The sequence below is a fragment of the Armigeres subalbatus genome, chromosome 2 (genome assembly GCF_024139115.2).
Source record: "Armigeres subalbatus isolate Guangzhou_Male chromosome 2, GZ_Asu_2, whole genome shotgun sequence".
Lineage (NCBI taxonomy): Eukaryota > Metazoa > Arthropoda > Insecta > Diptera > Culicidae > Armigeres > Armigeres subalbatus.
In genome coordinates, this window is record NC_085140.1 from 20,266,460 (window position 1) to 20,285,754 (window position 19,295).

General features: G+C 39.0%; 1 protein-coding gene across 1 annotated transcript in view; it reads right to left on the reverse strand.

Annotated features, from left to right (window-relative positions):
- LOC134218133 (potassium channel subfamily T member 2) overlaps positions 1–19,295 on the reverse strand; it is a 651,711-nt gene that overhangs the window by 40,245 nt on the left and 592,171 nt on the right. The window contains exons 16-21 of the mRNA XM_062697009.1: positions 1,704–1,809; positions 1,421–1,636; positions 1,196–1,359; positions 1,013–1,124; positions 749–934; positions 463–675 (exon numbers count right to left, since the gene is read on the reverse strand). Coding sequence (XP_062552993.1) covers positions 463–675; positions 749–934; positions 1,013–1,124; positions 1,196–1,359; positions 1,421–1,636; positions 1,704–1,809 — 997 coding nt within the window. The remainder of the gene's footprint in view (positions 1–462; positions 676–748; positions 935–1,012; positions 1,125–1,195; positions 1,360–1,420; positions 1,637–1,703; positions 1,810–19,295) is intronic.

Genomic DNA, 19,295 nt, shown 5'->3' on the forward strand with positions numbered 1-19,295 from the left:
GCTCATTGTATATGATACTAAATACCGCATTTTTTGCTGTTTAGCGTTTGATTACATACTAAAAAGAGGCGATCAAACTAAGTAAGAGATTGCAGATTGCTAATAATAGCATATTGATAGCATTCAAATGTTGGAGAAAAAGTTTGAAAGCGGTTTAGTCTCCGCTGCCTTATAAAGGGTCAACCTAATTTGTACGGGAAAAAATAAAGTAACAGAGTGTAAGAAAGAAGATCAAAAAACAAGCAAGAAAGGCAAGAATAATTACAAAATTGGGAGGATTAGAGAAAAAAAATCAAATCAGAGGCCAAACTTAAACAGTAATAGATCCGAAAAGAGTGTGGAAGTATTATAATATGCAGTAAAAAACTTGTAATATAAGAAAAAGGCTCGAAAAGTGGTAAATGTAGGCAAATTTCAGTTAATGTCTGTAGTTTCATAAAAACAGACACAGTTAGGACTCACCGTTGGTCGCAACCGCACACAATGTTTAATGCCGAATGATCCAAACGGACGCCATTTTTCGGCGATGGGTGAGCTACTCACATGTGAGGCTTCGGCGCCGCTGGTTTCCTGCGTGCGGTAGATTCCGATCGGGATCTCACAGGTCGTCGAGCAGAGCTTCTGATACAGACGCCCGTACGTTCGGATCCACATGTCATCTTTCGTTATTTTCATCTGCAATCGTTGAAAAATGGGGGGCTGGATACTGCGCCGGATAAAACCAAAAAAACAATCAGCAAAACCTTACCGACGTCAGAAATCCGCTGCCAGGGGCTTGGTCGATTCCGAGCAGCAGTCTCACGAAGGTGATCACGTAGTCCTTTACGAAGGCCTGGTACAGCAGGGTGTCCAGCATCGAAGCACTGAAGACGTTTCCGGCGGCGAACGGCAATCGGAACATGTACGAAATGTGCGAACCACGCTCTTTCTCACGCTGTTGGAGATCAGCAAAAGTGTCAACAGAGTTGTTCCGATCGGAACCGGTTAGTTGTGCATCTAGCGATCTAATTACCTTTTCCATCTTGCTCAGGTGTAGGGCGTACTTATCGTGAGCGCGGAATTGCATGAACCTCATATTGGAACTCTGTGACAGTTCGGTAATGCTACGAATGCTTGGGAAGAACCTAAGAAACACACCACAGTTATCAGTTAGAGTAAAGCCCCGGTCCCAGGTTCCCGGTCTGTTAGGTCATACTTGAACATGGTTTGCACGGCAACAATCGTATTACAGTCCGCCAGTGTGTCTTCTTCGGCCGAGTTTGACAGCTCTTTGTTTACCACTACCACGTTTTCGGCCAACGTGATGCCCGCCCGCAGCAAATCATCCAAGCAGTCTATCGAACCAAGCATCCAGTAAACCTTGAAGGAAAAAAAAACAATCAGACGATTCAAAGCCAACTCGATTTTGGGGATTGCTTACCAAGGGAAAGTACGAGATCGCATCCAAGAAGGCTATATCCGGCCGTCGTTCCAGCAACAGAATGATCGGATTGAGGGATGTTTTAGAGCGGAAGTGCGCGCGCAGTGGGATGATGAAGTTGTAGATGCCGTTGGAGGCGTAATCAGCGGCCAGGATTATGGTTTTGTTCTGCCACTGATATTCTTTGGCGTTGCGATAGCTGCAGTGTTCGCAAACCTGGGCGGCATTGGCATTGAATTCAGTGAGGGATTTTACAGGACAAATAGCGTTTGTTGTTACTTACTTGAGCAAGTTGTAGGCAACAGAGGGGTTTCTTCTCTTTCAGTAGGAAACAGAGCGTCGGACTGACTCCAATGAACGGCGAGACGGGAGGAAATCCTTTGACGATTCTGTGTGAAGGTAGAGTTGCAATGGTTAGGAACGTTATTTATTGGTGTCTGGTTGAGCTCTGAATGACTGAGTTCAGAGCTCAAACTTCGAAATTAATTGATCCCATTACATAGAGAACGCAGCGTTTTTTCACCCCAGTCTTTGCAAACAAACGCCATCTAAATCATCTATCAAATTAAGATCTGCTAGCAACTATTGAACTCGTTTGAACTGTAACTGGCAAAACATTGAGAATGTGTACCTTTTTCTAATCTTATCTAAATTGGGACCTCCGATAGCTCAGCGGTAAGACGCGACTACAAATCAGACCATGCTAGGGTTGAGTACCGGTTAAGATTAGGAAATTTGTTTTGTATTACACGATTAGCCCTTACATTCGGCAATCGATATCCACTATATGAGATACTTTCAAAGGATGACAACATAGTTATGTTTTTCGAATATCGTTCAGTGTATGTAGGGTAAAAGCTGGTTGCATATAAAAAGACGTAGGGTAGAATACGGCATTGGCAGGGTGCGACGGTTGTTGGCACCCTCAACAATATTTGCGTTTTCCAGCAAACATACACTATTTATGAACATAATTATGATTCAATCACACAATTTCATGTCTAAGCTTTCATTTGAATAAGTTGTTTGTGTAAAAGTAGCAAGATTTGATGTGTTAATCACCGAAACAAATTTGCACGTACGAAATCCTTACTATTATTGCATTGCCAAAGAAAGCAGCGCACGAAAAGCAAACTGTTACTTACTTTTTGGATCGCCTGTTTCTCTTCTTCATTGCGTATGACACGACAAATTAAGTACGTAAACTATTTTTTACACTTTATCAACACTTGATTATCACCACAAAGAGCAAATTTATGCAATATATGCTGTATTTTTCACTAAATAAAATCGGGACTGTTCGTTTTCTTTGACAGCAGCACACTTCAGAATAGAGCGAGAGAATGTGTTTGTGAGCATATCAAACACACGCTAAAAAGATACCACGCACAATTCTATGTGATTTAATTTTAGCAAAAATACGAACAAAATATCCGGCGATGGCATTTATTTTTAAAAAAATTTTAAAATACAAATGCTTCTATTCAGATTTGTATGCAGACCATGAATTATATCAAAAGTGATAGCCACACCATAGTATTTTAACCCTTATGTGGCTGACAGGACCGTTTTCCATTTGCAACTTCAATACTTTCCAAGCTCTTAAAAACAATCATAACCATTCCCGTTCCTACATAGCGCATTTCAACCATAAATAATTGCCTGCTTTTAGGGTATTATCTATTATTCAACTGTGAAACGTAGTGTAAGAATGGGGTGGCTCCAGCGGCTGGATAGGACAGTGCTGCCCATTATTCATATATGAAGACTCACGAGGTGGAATATATTGTTAATATACTATACTACCAGAACCGACGAGCTTCGTTTCACCTAACATTGATTAATTATATATTTTTTACATTATTTAAAAGACGATTAAGTATTCGAAATTTGCAAATTTTGATTCCATTTTTTGGATTAATTTTCGATTAAAGCAGAAATTTGTATTTCATTTGTATGGGAGCCCCCCTTCCAGAAGAGGAGGGGTCTAATATCATCATAAGAACCTTCATCGTTCCCAAAAACCTCTACATACAAATGTTTTCTAGTCTATAAGGGCAGACAGACAAAAATTCATTCTTATGTGTATAGATTTGGTTTTACGTAGTTTACGTCGAGTGGTCGTGTCTTGTACACAACCACCATGATTTTTTTGATGAAACAAACATATCATGTAAGGACCGCAAAGAGCAAGTTGTATATTTGAAACTGGTTGATAGACTTTTGCTACGACTCTAAGGCATTACAAAAGACAAAAGATGTAAATCTTGGCAGCGGACAAAAAGCATTTAAGTTCCCTTCTCCAAAATGGCCAACATTATTCAAATAGGTTGAAAATGGTGAAAGTTATGATAATATCAATATCTGGGTACACCGGTAACCTATCTGCCATTCACGTCTGTTTTTTGTTAGCCGCATAAGGGTTAAATTTGTTTTACAATGTGTTTAAATGCTTTTGCCTATATGTCTACATCACATAAAATTGATGCCAAGGCTAAAAATCCATGTTTTGTTTTAAGCCAATTTGATAAACAATAAAGTTTGTTCCAAAATTGAGTGAAACGAGATGAGCGTGCGGCCGATTAACATGAATGAATATTACTACTGGAGGATATAAACAACCAGCATTTAGCACCAATACATTACCAGTTTTCTACTTCCATGTCTAGTTGCTAAAGAGAGCAAACTCATTGCTGATAATAGAAATTGCTATGCCAATAGAAGAAACGTTGACCTGTTACTTTATATTAAATTTACTGAGTTTGTGGTAAAAGCTGTTATATTTAGTAAACACCAATCATCAAAGAAAGAGCATACAAATGTATACCAGTTGAACTATACCTATGTTTTAGTGTATTTATTCATTATTTTTATCATTCTATTTGGCGAATGTCTTAGACTGCCAAGAATAGGTATTTTCCCCTATATAAAAGGCCGTTTTTAAAGCTTTTAATATTGTTGCTCACTGATTTGGAAATGCTAATATTATCTCCCTAACTTAGACGTACATTTTCATAATAGAATAATAGCCAAAAGTTGTGACAGTTCCGTTAGGATATACGGCAGTCATGAAAATTGTTTAAAGAGTAGTATATGTTTTAAAAGCAAGCAAAGAGCGTTTGAAAAACATGAAATAGTATCATCGTGGAAACTGATATTTTATCACTGACAAAAGAATGCATTCGAATGGTGATTTGATTTGAGAATAAAGACACTGCTGCTGAAGTTTGACAGAAGGAAGGTCGTGCAATTTATGTCGTTACCGAAATATCCCAACGCTCGCTTTATAAACATCCTCTTTTATATAAACATTCTTCATGTCTGACGTATCCAATCTCCTCTGAGCCTCTGACTTCGCTACTGCTGCGATGTCCTTCTTACCAGACTCCAGCACTTTCTTGTAGATTTCATCTCCACTCTTTCAGTGTGGCTGACTCACTTCCATTTACGTTGTCGAATTCCTGCTTATATCAATTTATGATGGCATCGACGATGGCTCAGCACTCTAAGCCCAGTTGTAAGGCCACCAGGCTCGTATTATAAAATGTGAACATCAGAAGATGAGTACTTGCACAGAGAATAGACGTTCATCTTATGTTGCAATGTTGTGTAAAACGTTGTACTGGTAATTTTAAAGTATGTCGTTATACCCCCGATGCGCGGTGTTGGTGAAAATTTGCCGTATTTTACTTTTTAGCGCTACCTTCACTCAACAGAAATCAGAAATCAGAGTTCAAAAATCACAAATCAGAAATTGTAAAACTGAGTAGCCGTTCAATAAATATAAATAGGAACATTTTGTTTTTGATGATTTGGGTGAAATTTTTAGTTCTCAAAACTTCTATAACTAATCATTCCTCGTACAAAAAGCCATTTTTTAGAATGTTGAAAAAACCTCAAATTCCCTCCAATTCCCCAGTTACAAAATATACAGAGCAATCCTTACCTCTTTCTCTGTCTAACACAGGTAGAAATGGATCCCCCCTTTTCCCCCATTCAAAAATATAGGCATTTGAAAACGACGGATTTTTTTTTCAAGAAAAACAGTGATAACTCTGCAATCCATTAATGTATTCATTCGGTTATGTAACTTAAACGTGCATTTTTGTGTTTTCTACAAAATTTTAGAGTATAAAAGAATGCAATGTCACTTCGAAAAAAATAAAAATTAAAGAATTACAATTAAAAAATAACATATTATCATATACAATGGTAAAATTAGAAAAATGGAAGATAAAAATTTCATCTCAAAATGTGAAGGGACCACCTTCTTGCAACATACTTCAAAATAAAGCTTTAACAATACCTTTGACTTTGCTGAAGACACCTTGTTCCTAAAATATTAAACCCATCTGGCCGAAAGTCATTTGGCCGAAACCCATCTGGCTGAAAGTCATTTGGCCGAAAGGGTCGTTTGGCCGAAAGGGTCATTTGACCGAAAGGATCGTTTGGCCGAAAGGGTGGTTTGGATGAATTGGTCATTTAGCCGAATATGTATTTAAGCCGGACATTTGGCCGAATAGGTCATTTAGCCGAATAGTTTATTGAAAATTAAGAAATTAGGAATGAGAAGAGAGACGTCTTACAACCCACTTCGCTCTACTCACTTTTCACAGTGAGAAGTGAGAAATGGGGAAAGAGAAGTGAGACGTACCCTTCTCACTCCTAATTTCTCACTTCTCGTTGTTAAAGTGAGAAGCGCAATGTGAGTAGTGATACGTCTACTCACTTTTGATAGCGAGAAGTGATAAATGAGGAGTGAGAAGTGTGAGGTCTCATTTCTCACTCTTCATTTTTCTCTTCTCATTATAAAAAGTGAAAAGCGCGAAGTGAGTAGTGAGTCTCACTACTCACTTCGCGCTTCTCACTTTTCACAGCGAGAAATAAGAAAAGAAGAGTGAGACGTCTCACTTCTCACTCCTCATTTCTTACTTCTCGCTGTCAAAAGTGAGAAGAAAAAAATAAAGAGTGAGAAATGAGACGTCACATTTCTCACTCCTCATTTCTCGTCTCTTCTGTGAAAAGTGAGTAGTGAGACGTCTCACTACTCACTTTGCGCTTCTCACTTTTAACAGCGAGAAGTGAGAGATTAGGAGTGAGGAGTTAGACGTCTCACTTCGCTTGCCTCATTTCTCACATCTGACTGTAAAAAGTGAGTAGTGCGGAGGGGTAGTGACACGCCTCTCTTCTCATTCCTTATCTCTTACTTTTCAATAAACTATTCGGCTAAATGACATATTCGGCCAAATGTCCCATTCGTCCAAACGACCCTTTCGTCCAAATGACACTTTCGGCCAAATGACCCTTTCGGCCAAACGACCCGTTCGACCAAACGACCCTTTCAGCCAAACGACCCTTTCGGCCAAATGATCCTTTCGGCCAAACGACCTTTTCAGCCAATCAACCCTTTCGGCTAAACGACCTTCTCGGGCAAACGACCCTTTAGGACAAATGCCAAATGACCCATACGGCCAAACGATCCTTTCGGCCAAATGACCCTTTCGACCAAACGACCTTTTCGGCCAAATAATCCTTTCGGCCAAATGACCCATTCGGCCAAATGACTTTCGGCCTAATGGTCTGTTCGGGAAAATGGTATATTCGGCCAAACAACTTTCGACCTAGTGGCATTCGGCCAAATGGCCGAATGGGTCGAAAGCGTCTTTCTGGTACAAGCCGAAGGAAGGAGTAATTCCTCATTGAGGAAATGCTGAATGAACATTAAGCTGCGAGTCGGCATTGTTCTAGTGGGGGATATGAAGCTGAGAAGAAGAAGAAGTAACAGAAGAAAAGAAGAATCCTTCTTAAGGGTGTATTTGATAAAAATAGCACACCAAAAATCTTCTGTAACTTTTGAACCGTATGAGTAAAAAACCTGAAAATTTGAGAAAATCTTATTCATAGTGTATTATTTACATCTGCAGAGTTTTTTTTTTCAAAGTTTTTCATACAGTGGATCCAATCATGTCGTCGGAACAAGAAATTGCTAGGGACAAATTTTTGTGCATTTACAATTAAAATCCATAGACGTCCCACCGATCGATCGCTAGAAAGCTCGGGATTGTAAATTCAACTGTGTCTCGAGTAATAAGAACCTTCAAGGAGCGTAAAGGAAGGGAGTGGGAGTTATATGACCAGGAGTGGTATAACAGCTCAAGAAGTTTCAAAACATGTCCATTCGAGATGTCGCTAACAAGTTCAGGGTGTCGGTTGGTTTTGTGCAGAAAACCATGAAGCGTGCTAGGTTACATGTTTACAAGGTGCAAAAAGCCCCAAACCGGAATGAAAAGCAAAACACCACTGCAAAAACCCGCGCGTGGCAACTTTACACGAAGTTGTTCGTCAAACCGTGTTGCATCGGCATGGATGATGAAACCTACTTCAAGGCTGACTTCCTTCAACTTTCTGGGCAAGAATATTTCGTTGCCAAGTCTGATACTATGTTCGCACTAGGGCCTTGTAACATGTTATTCTGCTATCTTGATGAGCTTTCTTTTGTCGATAATTTGAATAACATGTTATTCAGGCCATAGTACGAATATAGTATAAGTTCAAAGTTCCGGAGGATATTCGAACGAAGAAGTTATCAAAATTTGGAACAAAGGCAGGCGATTTGCGGATGTGGTGAAATGAGCGCTCCCTTCATTACTTCCGGAACAATCAACGGTACGATTTACACCGAAAAGAGCCTCAAGAAGATACATTTGCCATTCATAAGAAAACACAAAGCATTAACTCTGTTTTGGCCTGATCTGGCGTCCTGCAACTACGCTCGAAACGTATTGGAGTTAAGGGTATGCGATAACACACTTTTTCCTAACGAAACGAAACGAAACGAAATTTAAAATGTCTATGTTGATTCGGATCGAAACGAAACGAAATACAGATTTACTTTCGAGACTTCGAAACGATACGAAATCAAGGTTCATTTATTTCGAAATTTTTCGAAACGAAACGAAATTTTAATTTTTTCCGCGGAATTTTTATTAAAATGGTTTTACGCAATTCTGATTTCACTTTTTCGAAGTCAAATAACTATTTTTAGAGTTATAATAACAGAAGAGGCAGTCTGTGATAAATCGCCGCATTCTCGCCGCATATAACATTGGCGATAAGGCAATAATACTCCAGCATTTGTGCCGCTTTCAAAGGAATTCATCGTGGAGCGTGTGCTCCTGAATCTGATTAATTTTATATTAGCAAGTACATAAAAATATAGAAATTGCGGGATTGTTCATATAAGGATTCAAATTTCGTTTAAAACCTTAGTTCACTTAAAGTTTTGTACATAATTATGCTGAAGCATAATAATTCATATTTAGAGGTGTGTGCCGCCGCGTCCGACAGTTTTTGGCACGCCGCCTCCGACATTTTTGGGGCGCTCCTTAGCCTAGCGGTAAAACGCGCGGCTACAAAGTAAGACCATGCTGAGGGTGGCTGGGTTCGATTCCCGGTGCCGGTCTTGACAATTTTCGGATTGCAAAATTGTCTCGACTTCCCTGGGCATAAAAGTATCATCGTGTTAGCCTCATGATATACGAATGCAAAAATGGTAACTTGGCTTAGAAACCTCGCAGTTAATAACTGTGGAAGTGCTGAATGAACACTAAGCTGCAAGGCGTCAATGCCCAGTGGGGGATGTGATGCCAATAAGAAGAAGAAGACATCGAGATATGTATATTATCGAGATGTAGAAGGCCCAAATGTATGTAGATTGGAGGGACCGAGAAAACTATCGACATAGGGAGAGATATCTATATATAGAACATCGAGATGTAGAGAGTCGACTGTATAACTAAAATTCAAGCTCAATCTGGCAAAAGGGCGAATGTCGCAAGAGAGAATTTTTTTTTCGACTATCCCTCTTTTAAATAAAAGTGACAAGCAGAAGATTTATTTGCGGTTTATAACCTCAGAAAGCAAGTTCTCACTGTTTTCTAGTTTTCTGAGGTAATAAACTTCAAAGAAATCCCCTGCTTGTCACTTTTATTCAAAAGAGGGGAAGTCGGTGAAGAGAATCCTCTCTTGTGACATTCGCCCTTATTTAAGCTAGAGCTTGAGTGGTTTGTTGGTAAGTTCGAAAGTTGGTTGGCCTAATACACAACATTTGGCTGAACATTTGAACGAACAGTTCCTTAGGCTGAAAAAAAAACAGATGACCGAATACCTCAATTAGCCGAAAGGGTCATTTGGCCGAAATAAGCATTTGACCGAAAGTGTCGCTCGACTGAATTGGTCATTTGGCAGAAAATGCTGTTTGGCTGAAATGTTTGTTTTGCAAAAAGGACATTTTCGGACTAAAGGATTTTTTCTGCCAAACAACCATTTTTGACCAAATGACCTTTTCTGTCAAACATCCATTTCGGCATAACGACATTTTCGGCCTTATAACCTATTTTGCCAAACGAATATATCAGCCAAATGACGTATTGGGGAAGAGTGCTTTGACCAAATGAAATTTTTGGCCAAACTGGTTTTTGTTGTATAACCGTTTTGCCCAAACTTTCATTTCGATCAAACAATTCTGCTGGATGATTTTTGACTTAACGTATTATTCGACTTAGTAGCTTTCGCCAAATGATTTTCGGTCAAACGACCCTTCTTCTTTTTAATAATTTTGTTTTGAATTTTTCCGACGAATTTCTAGAATACAACAAATTTCCTGTAGAAATCCAAAAAAAATCCTTCAAAAATCCGATTTTTTTTCGTTGAAATACAAAACGGTTTCCCGTAAAATTTTTCAAAAAAATCACCTTGGAGCTCTGAATAATTTTGGTTTAGATTCCATAAAATTCCCCTCTGAATTTCCGAAGAATTTTCCAAAGAAAATTTGAAAATAATCCCGTGCAATTTCGATATTCTTATGAAAATTATGATCATTTCGCTGTTGAAATCTTATTTTGTTTTGTTGATGTCCACATTTTTAACAATCTCCAGTGGAAAATCTGAAAAATTGTCTGTGTATATTTCGAAGAATACTCAACAGAAACTTTCCGTGGATTTTCCGAACATTTTCCTGTAGCAACTCAAACAATTTTCCTTGGAAATTCCAAAGTGCTTTCTTGGAAATTCCGAAGAATTATCAAAACTTCAAAGTTGTTGCCATGGAAAGTCCGAAAATAATTTTCAAATTAATATTTTGGAGGAGCTCAGAGAATTTTCGAGAGAAATTCATCAGATTTTTCCGACGAAATGCAAAAGATTCTCCCGTTGAATTCTTATAAACATCCTGTAAAAATGCAGAAAAAAAACTTTAAAAAAAAACAAACGTTAAAAATCTCCACGCCGATTCACGCCGCCGCCGCCGATCAAAATTCCGGCAAACGCCGCCGCCGACGGTTTTCAGACCAGCGCTCACCTCTATTCATATTGTCTTGTCAGCCTGGTCTTATAGTATCGTGCTCAAAATTAGGAAATTAATGCTTAGATTATTTTTTTTATTTAGTGGGATACTCAGTTATGTATCCACATCTGCCAAGTGTATACGCAGATAGAGAATTGATATTACAAGACCAGCATTTGAAAAGAGCGTAACAGCTATTTTAAATAAGTTTTGTGCTCTTCGGTGCAGACATTAGTTTTATCACTTCGCGTTCTCCCACACTAGCTACCGTGATCAGCATCAACACGATAGATTGCACACTGGTTAAACAAATTCCGGTTACGCGAGGTAGATTTTTTCATTCACTGCATTTCCACGATCGATTCCGCATTCATATTGTGCAAATAGTAAAAAAAATATCACATAATTTGAATTTGAAGACGTTTTATAGAAGAAAACTACATACGTATTTGTCTAAGAATGGGGTTATGTAGTAAGAGTTAATAGAAAAATTTGTGTAACCTTAAGTTTTGAAACTTCCAACTTAACGATTTTGTTCTGCGGCGCAGCCAAAATTGTTGATAATATAAAGTATGGTTTAAGTTTAAATTTGTTTCGAAATTCCGCGGAATTCCGTTAAATTTCGTTAGAAGCTAGTTTTTTCTAGCGAATTTTTTGTAATTTTACGAAACGAAACGAAATCAAGAAATCAGATTTCGCCATGCTCAAATTCCGCGAAATTCCGCGGAATTTCGTTTCGAACCACCTGAAACGAAATTTTTCGAAATACCGCATATGCTTAATTGGAGTAGTACCGAGCTAACGAAGTTAAATTTGTGCCCAAAGATATGAAGCTACCAAATTCGCCGGAGCTTCGCCCAGCTGAAAAATTGTGGGCAATTGTGCAGACGAAACTTCGCAAACATCCCAAAATTATTAAAAAAGAGCTGAAGTTGAAGAAAATTTGGGTAAAAACAACAAAAACATTGAGAATATCGATTGAACAAAATTTGATAGGTGTAGTGTAGAGGAAGGTGCGCGCATTTGGGACGGGTGATGAAATTGAATGAAACAAATGTTCTAAATCATAACTCATTAGAAGTTTTTCATTCCCTGAAAATTTCAAGAAAATCCGTTTATCGGTTTAATTTTGGTGGGTAAATATGTGTGTGCCTACGAGACGAGCCAGCCTTGGGCTGAAAGTCTCTGTAATAAAGATATTAAAAAAAATGTGTGTGCCATTTTTATCGAATACACCCTTTATACTATGCTAACGCAAGAAAACGACAATCTTCTGAATTCTACACCATTATTAACTAAAAAAAATGCCAACCTGCTAGATGCAATATTCCGCAAAACGGCGGTTTCTTCTGGATTTCGTCCTAAGTTCCTTCAGGATTTCATCCGGAAGTTCTTCCAGGATTTCGTCCGAAACTTTCTCTAAGATTTTGCCCGGAAGTTTCTCCAGGGTTTCTTCCGGAAGCTTCTTCAGGATTTCGTCCGAAAGTTCCTCCAGGATTTCGATCGGATTTCGTCCGGAAGTTCCTCCAGGATTTCGTCCAGAAGTTTCCATGATTTTGTCCAGAGGTTTCTCCAGGATTTTGTCCGAAGCTCCTCCAGAATTTCGTCTGGAAGTTCCTTCAGGATTTCGTCCAGAACTTTCTTCATGATTTTGAAGTTTCTCCAAGATTTCGTTTGGAAAAATCTCCAGGATTTCGTTCGGTTTTTCCTTCAGGATTTTATCCGAAACTCCCTTCAGGATTTCATCCGGAAGTTCCTCCAGGGTTTCGTTCGGATGTTCGTTCAGATTTTAGTCTGGAAGCTCCATCAGGATTTCGTCCGCAAATTCCTCTGAAAGTTCATCAAAAAATTCCTCCGGTAATTCATGAAGGATTTCGTCTGAAATTTCCTTTAAAGATTTCGACGGAAGATCCTCCAGGATTTTGTCAGGCAGTTCTTCCAGGATTTCGTCCGGAAGTTCCTCCAGGATTTTGTCCAGAAACTCCTCCAGGATTTTGTCCTGAGGTTTCTCCAGGATTTCGTCCGGAAGCTCATCCAAAAGTTCCTCCAGGATTTCGTCCAGAATTTCCTCCACGATTTTGTCCAGAGGTTTCTCCAGGATTTCGTCCGGAAGTTCCTCCAGGATTTAGTCCGGAAGCTCCTCCATGATTTCGTCCAGAAGTTCCTCCATGGTTTTGAACGGAGGTTTCTCCAGGATTTCGCCAGGAAGTTGCTCTAGGATTTCGTCCAAAAGTTTGTCCAAAATTTCGCCCGGAAGTTCCTACAGGATTTCGTCCGATAGATCTTCCAGGATTTCGTCCGAAACTTTCTCTAAGATTTTGTCCGGAAGTTTCTCCAGGGTTTCGTCCGGACGTTTCTTCAGGATTTCGTCAGGAAGTTCATCGAGCATTTGGTCCAGAGGTTCCTCCATGATTTTGTTCGGAGTTTTCTCCATGATTCCGTCCGGAAGCTACTCCAGAATTTCGTCTGCAAATGCCTTCAGGATTTCGTCCGAAAATTTTTCCGAAATTTCAACCGGAAGTTCCTACAGGATTTCATCTGAAAGTTCCTCCAGGATTTGCCCTGTAGTTTTCTCAGGGTTTCGTCCAGAAGTTGCTTCAGGATTTCGTCCAGAAGTTCCTTCATGATTTTGTCCGGAGTTTTACCTAGGATTTCGTCCGGAAGTTCCTCCAGGATTTTGTCCGGAGGTTTCTCCAGGATTTCGTCCGGAAGCTCCTCTAGGATTTCGTCTGGAAGTTTCTCCAGGTTGTTGTCCAAAAGTTTGTCCAAGATTTTGTCCGAAGTTCTTCCAGGATTACTTCAAAAAGTTCCTTTAGGATTTCGTCCAGAAGTTCCTCCACGATTTCGCCCGGAAGTTCTTCCAGGATTTCGCCCAAAAGTTCCCCCAGAAATTCTTTGGAAAGTTTATTCAGGATTTCGTCCAGAAGTCGGAAGTTCATCCAGGAATTCCTTCAGAAGTTCCTCCAGAATTTTATCCGGAACTTCCTCCAGGATTTCGTCCGGAAGTTTCTCCAGGAATTTCTCCAGAAGTTTCTCCACGAAATTCCTGCGGAAGTTCCTCTAAGTATTCTAAATTTCTAAAATAAATTCCATAAAAATTTCTTCTTTTAAGATTTTTTTTCGGGAGATTATCCAGAAACTCCTTTTTCAAGGAGTTCGTCCGGAAGCTCCCCAGATAATTCCTCCCTAGATTCCTGTAGGAACTCTTCCAAAATTGCTTGAAATTATTCCTCCAAAAACCTTTTTAAATTTTTTCTGGACTTCAGATAACTCATAGGGGCTATTACGAAATTTCCCCGTGAATTCCTCCAGAATTTTTTTTTCGGATATTCATCTCAAATGTCTACAATTCTAAGCATTCTTCGGAGGAGTTTTCAAAAGATTTTATCAAACAGGTCCGTCTTGAAGGATTCCTTGAAGAAGATTCTGACATAACTTGAGAAGTAGTGCTTCGCAAATGAAATTTCTAATTAATTTCTCAATGGAATTTCAGGAGGTGTACTCAAAAAAAATTTGAAAAGTTGTTGAAGAAAGCTTAGAAGAAATTTGAAAAGGTAATCCTGGTTGAATCACTGTACAATTTTCTGGATAAATTCTTGATTTCAAGACGGGCTTCCAGAAGATATTTTCGAAGTAATTACTTCAATAATTTCAGAAAAAAATCATAGAGAAATTCAAGAAGGTAAAGTATTTCCAAATGTAGTTTATAAGAAACTTATGTAGAAATTTTGGCTATCTCAGTCTTAAGAAACCATTAAACGATTAGCGTTTTACTCTGCCCGACGTTTCGGCCATTAGATGTGGCCAAAAGCCAAAGCTATGACTATATGACACCCAGAACGACATGTGAATTAAGGCGAAAACGATTGACCAATTTTTCCCTTGAAAAAGGCCTCATCCAATGCCAAAAGGTCGGGCAGAGTAAAACGCTAATCGTTTAATGGTTTTTTAAGACTGAGATAGCCAAAATTTCTACTTAAAAACTATTTCCAGTCGTTTCCAATACCATATGTTTATAAGAAACTTCTTCTTCTTCTTCTTCTTCTTATTGGCATTACATCCCCACACTGGGACAGAGCCGCCTCGCAGCTTAGTGTTCATTAAGCACTTCCACAGTTATTAACTGCGAGGTTTCTAAGCCAGGTTACCATTTTTGCATTCGTATATCATGAGGCTAGCACGATGATACTTTTATGCCCAGGGAAGTCGAGACAATTTCCAATCCAAAAATTGCCTAGAACGGCACCGGGAATCGAACCCAGCCACCCTCAGCATGGTCTTGCTTCGTAGCCGCGCGTCTTACCGCACGGCTAAGGAGAAACTAGTTTACCCAAAAGACGTTGTCCTGCATGGTAGGCGATTATGAGAGTCTCTGTGTTACTTAACCGCTACTGTGTCGAGATCTACTGTGGTATTCTGCTCTACAGAATCCACACAGAATCTATTTTTAGATTTCCATTACCATTATTGTTGTCGTTGCCAGTCCAAAGTGCTTGCTGATATATTATACTAATTAGATATCCAATTACAAGCCTGTGACGAAATGGAGCAATTACTCTTTGTTGAAAACTACAATCAACATGAATATAAGTATTAATATTCCTATTTTCAAAAACCTAATCCTGTTGAAGTGGAAGTTAGACGCCTATCGCTCAAAAAATAAAGATTTGCAAAGGAATTAATAATTATATGTATAGAAAATATATGTGTACAAAGAGTGTACAAAACAAGCATTGATTGGGACTTAAGCATTTGGAAATCTACGATCGCCAAAAGATTACAGTGGACATTGTTTTCGCCGATCGTCAGCATCTTTTCATTTTTTCTTTCACGTTTTATTTTCATTTTCAGGAGTCGATATTTCTGTTATCAAAAGTCATGGAATTTGGAAGTATACTGTACTGCAGTTGCAGAAAACAATTTTGAAAACATTAGTAACACAATACAGGAAAAAAATAGGTGTTTCGGAGACAATCATCCGTAAATTCAGAAAAAGGAATGAACTTGCCTCTCGAAAGCAACGTTTTAAATCATTCAAAAACTGCATGTAACGTGTTTCCGGTATCTGAAGCATCACTTCCCATGAATTATTCTGTACTTCTTCTGCAACAACTTCAAGAACATCCCCAAATTACCTATCCAACTATACTAGTATTTTTACCCAGAATGAATAAAGTAGTGTTTACGTTACTATAAAATTAAATGTGTTTTCCTGAAAAATAGAAGAATCAAAGACACCGAAACAATCGGACGAACCGTTTTTGAGCTATAGTTTTTGAGAAAGGCCAAGGCACTTTTGCTTTGGCCCTTATCAGAAGTTGGGGTACATTCAAAATGCTGAAATCATGATTCTAATTATCTTATTTAGTCACAAATATTGCATATCCAAAATTTCAGGCAAATAAAACAATACAAAAATAAATCAATCTTCGAATTCACGGAGAATTGCTTAAATTAGTTTTGGCATTGTTGTACTCCTTCAAGCATAACTGTTTAAGGTTAACTTGATTTTTTATCACTTTTCGACAATTGCAAAATGGAAATGGTATGGTATGGAAGGCACACCTTGTTTAAAAATATTTGTTTCACTATAACAAGGTGGAAAACTCTAAAAAGCCATTACATCTAGGAACAAGCGGTTTCTTTTTCCGTTCTAATTATTTCAGAACAAACGAACAATGGCAAACATGAACCATGCTATAACAATCGAACAAGTTTACATACCCCAAAGAAACTCTACCGCTACGAAGCTCTACTAAACCGGAAAACCCCGGAACAACGTTAAGCATCAACTTTTTGTTTTCTAGTGCGCTACAAGCGAATGGGTGTTCACGGCCGGATTGCAACCGGACCGCAACGGGAACGGAACACACTTACCGGGAACAATCGGTATGCCATGCGGGGGGAGTGTGGGACGAATCTTTGCTATCGCTTGTCGAGCTACAGCACTTGGACTCGCCGGTCGAGCTCAGTACGAGGGAAACCGTTTGCAGGAGAGACAGATCGGCACTTCCCATGCTACGTGCGGGTGGGGGGTTTGGTGGTGGTGGTGATGGGAGTTGGAGTTAGAGAGTTTAAGGTGGGGTGAAAATAGATATACAGAGATGAAAAGAAAGTAAATACTCGATTTGTGTGAGAACAAGAACCACTTGGGAAGTGGAGATTAGTTGATGTTCTACAGCACTACAGCGATGAGTGTTGTAAATGTTGGTTGGTTCGTTCTTTCAGGCGAACAGAGGAAGGCTAGCGGATATATTTTACTAATGGGACTCTATGTAAAAGTGCAAAGGTTTCGTTTTCAGTTGAAAAAAAAATAGATATTGATTGGCATATTAACATTCCAGTGACTCTAAACGTAAAACAAACATTGATAAACGATTACCAATTGGCCCCTCCCTTGCCACAATAGACGGTTATTCTTACCCAGCTTCAGAAGAATAATTACAATTACAATTGTTTCTTAAATAAAATCACGAAGAAATAAATTAAATTGATTGATTCAATTACGTTTACCTCAAATCTAAATGCAATTCAGAACGCTAACAAAAGAATTGATATAACAACGCTACTACTGAAAGAAATGGATTAAACCCTTAAGAATAGGAAAGAGCTGAATGAGAGAAGTATGTTTTACATAGGTTTAAAATAGTTTTAGGTAAAATGGTTCAAGAAATGATTCAATATAGCCAGTCCAGGTCAGCCAATGATTTTCAAATCCAGGCAACTCAGCAGATGAATTAAATCATAACCTTGTCCTTGAAACAGTTTCACAATATAGCGATATTCTGTGGAAGTGTAGCTGCCTTTGGTATATTTTCGATGCCATTGCTAATGCACAGGAAGCACTGTGTCCTGACAGCTTCTTGTATTGATTGATGTGATCTTCAGTGTTTAGTTGCCTACGTCTTAGCAACGTTTTGTTTATCGCAGTTAGAAGAGTTTCTTTTGTCGATCGAGATGGCTGCCATATCTTATTAAAATCAACAAAAATGGTGCATCACTTGATGTGATAAAGGCCTTCCTTAGTGATGGAAAATTTTCATATTGATTTTTCTGTGTCTAATATTATGAATATCAATGAATAGCACAAGCTTAAGAGTAGTTGTTCGTTAGAATGCTTCTTCCCTTCCGTTAGCTGTTAAAAAGAGTAATTTCATATTCAGCTGAGCTCTTTATGTTCTGTCTATGCAATGAGTAATAAAATATTAATAGAACACAATCACAGCAGAAAACCTCAAGAGAATTGTGAACACAGTCGTCCCATCGACGTCATCCTCGAGTCATATAATTTTTATCAGCCCCATTTCGCAACTTCTCTACAACTCGAACGGATATAGTTTGCCATTATCAGGAGCTTTCCACTTAATTGATAAAATTAAACAAAAGGCAATCATCGCAGCCTAGTCGTCCCTCTACTCATCATCTCTGGCACTGACTGCGAGGAACTGGTGCTGCGGCCCAAAGTGCGATTCTGCACTTTGCTGACGAGCTGTGTTCTACACATGTATTGTAGTTGTAATCCAGCCAAGTGAGTCGAGACAGATGGACGGACGTATTGCACTTTCACCCGGCACCGACCGGCGACCCGATTGGGCGGACGATAAGTACGAGCCACAGCTGGGTTGGCCTGACGCCACTATCCTTAAAGGTTGCCGCAGCAGAAGCAGTCATGTGAGCGAGTGTGTTTATTTATAGTGCAAATCTCTTGAGATCCGGCCGAGTGGATCGACAACCGGAAGATAACGGAGCGGACGTGCAGAATGGGTCTCCACCGCTTTGTTTATTAGCATAGGATGGTGATAATTTATCTCCTGGAGGACTCTGGGACGCACCAGCTTACGTATGGCACATAGGAACGAGCCCTCTTCCAGTTTGTGCGCTTGAAAGCTAATCATGCACTAGGATTATAATTGAATTATTGAAGTGAACTATGGCTTGGCTCAGCCTCAGTCCGAAGATGCAGTGATCCTTTCGAAGGGATGATTTATTGACTCGCACGATGTCGTAATACTTGAGGGTTGCAGCAGAGAAGTGATTAAAGGTCAAGTGGAGTGTGCTTTTGATAGATGTGCTCACTTTAACCTCATGCTGGACAGATACGGGTAATTGATCCACTAAAGGGCATGAGAGCAGGAAATAAAATGAGGCTCACCTAAAATGTATTTAAAAATATTAAGTCTGATGATTGGAAATGTTATACTGTTAATGATCTTCAAATCTGTAAATGTATGCATGTGTAAAAAATCTTTGTTTATACATCCACTTTTATCGTTTTTCAAGGAATGCTAACGTTTTTCAAGGAATGCTCGCATTATTTGAAAACCGAAGACATTCTGTAGCACAAATTTCCAGATTTGCGCAACATTAAAAATTGCTAACAATGGAGACGCGCGGTTGTTCATAAAAATAAACGCATTATGTAGATTTCAGTAATGACGTTGTCCTACCTAGATCAATGCAATGGTCGCCATTGTGCAATTCGAACACTCGAACAGTTTCCCAAATTGTTTTTATGGAATATTTACTCACGAA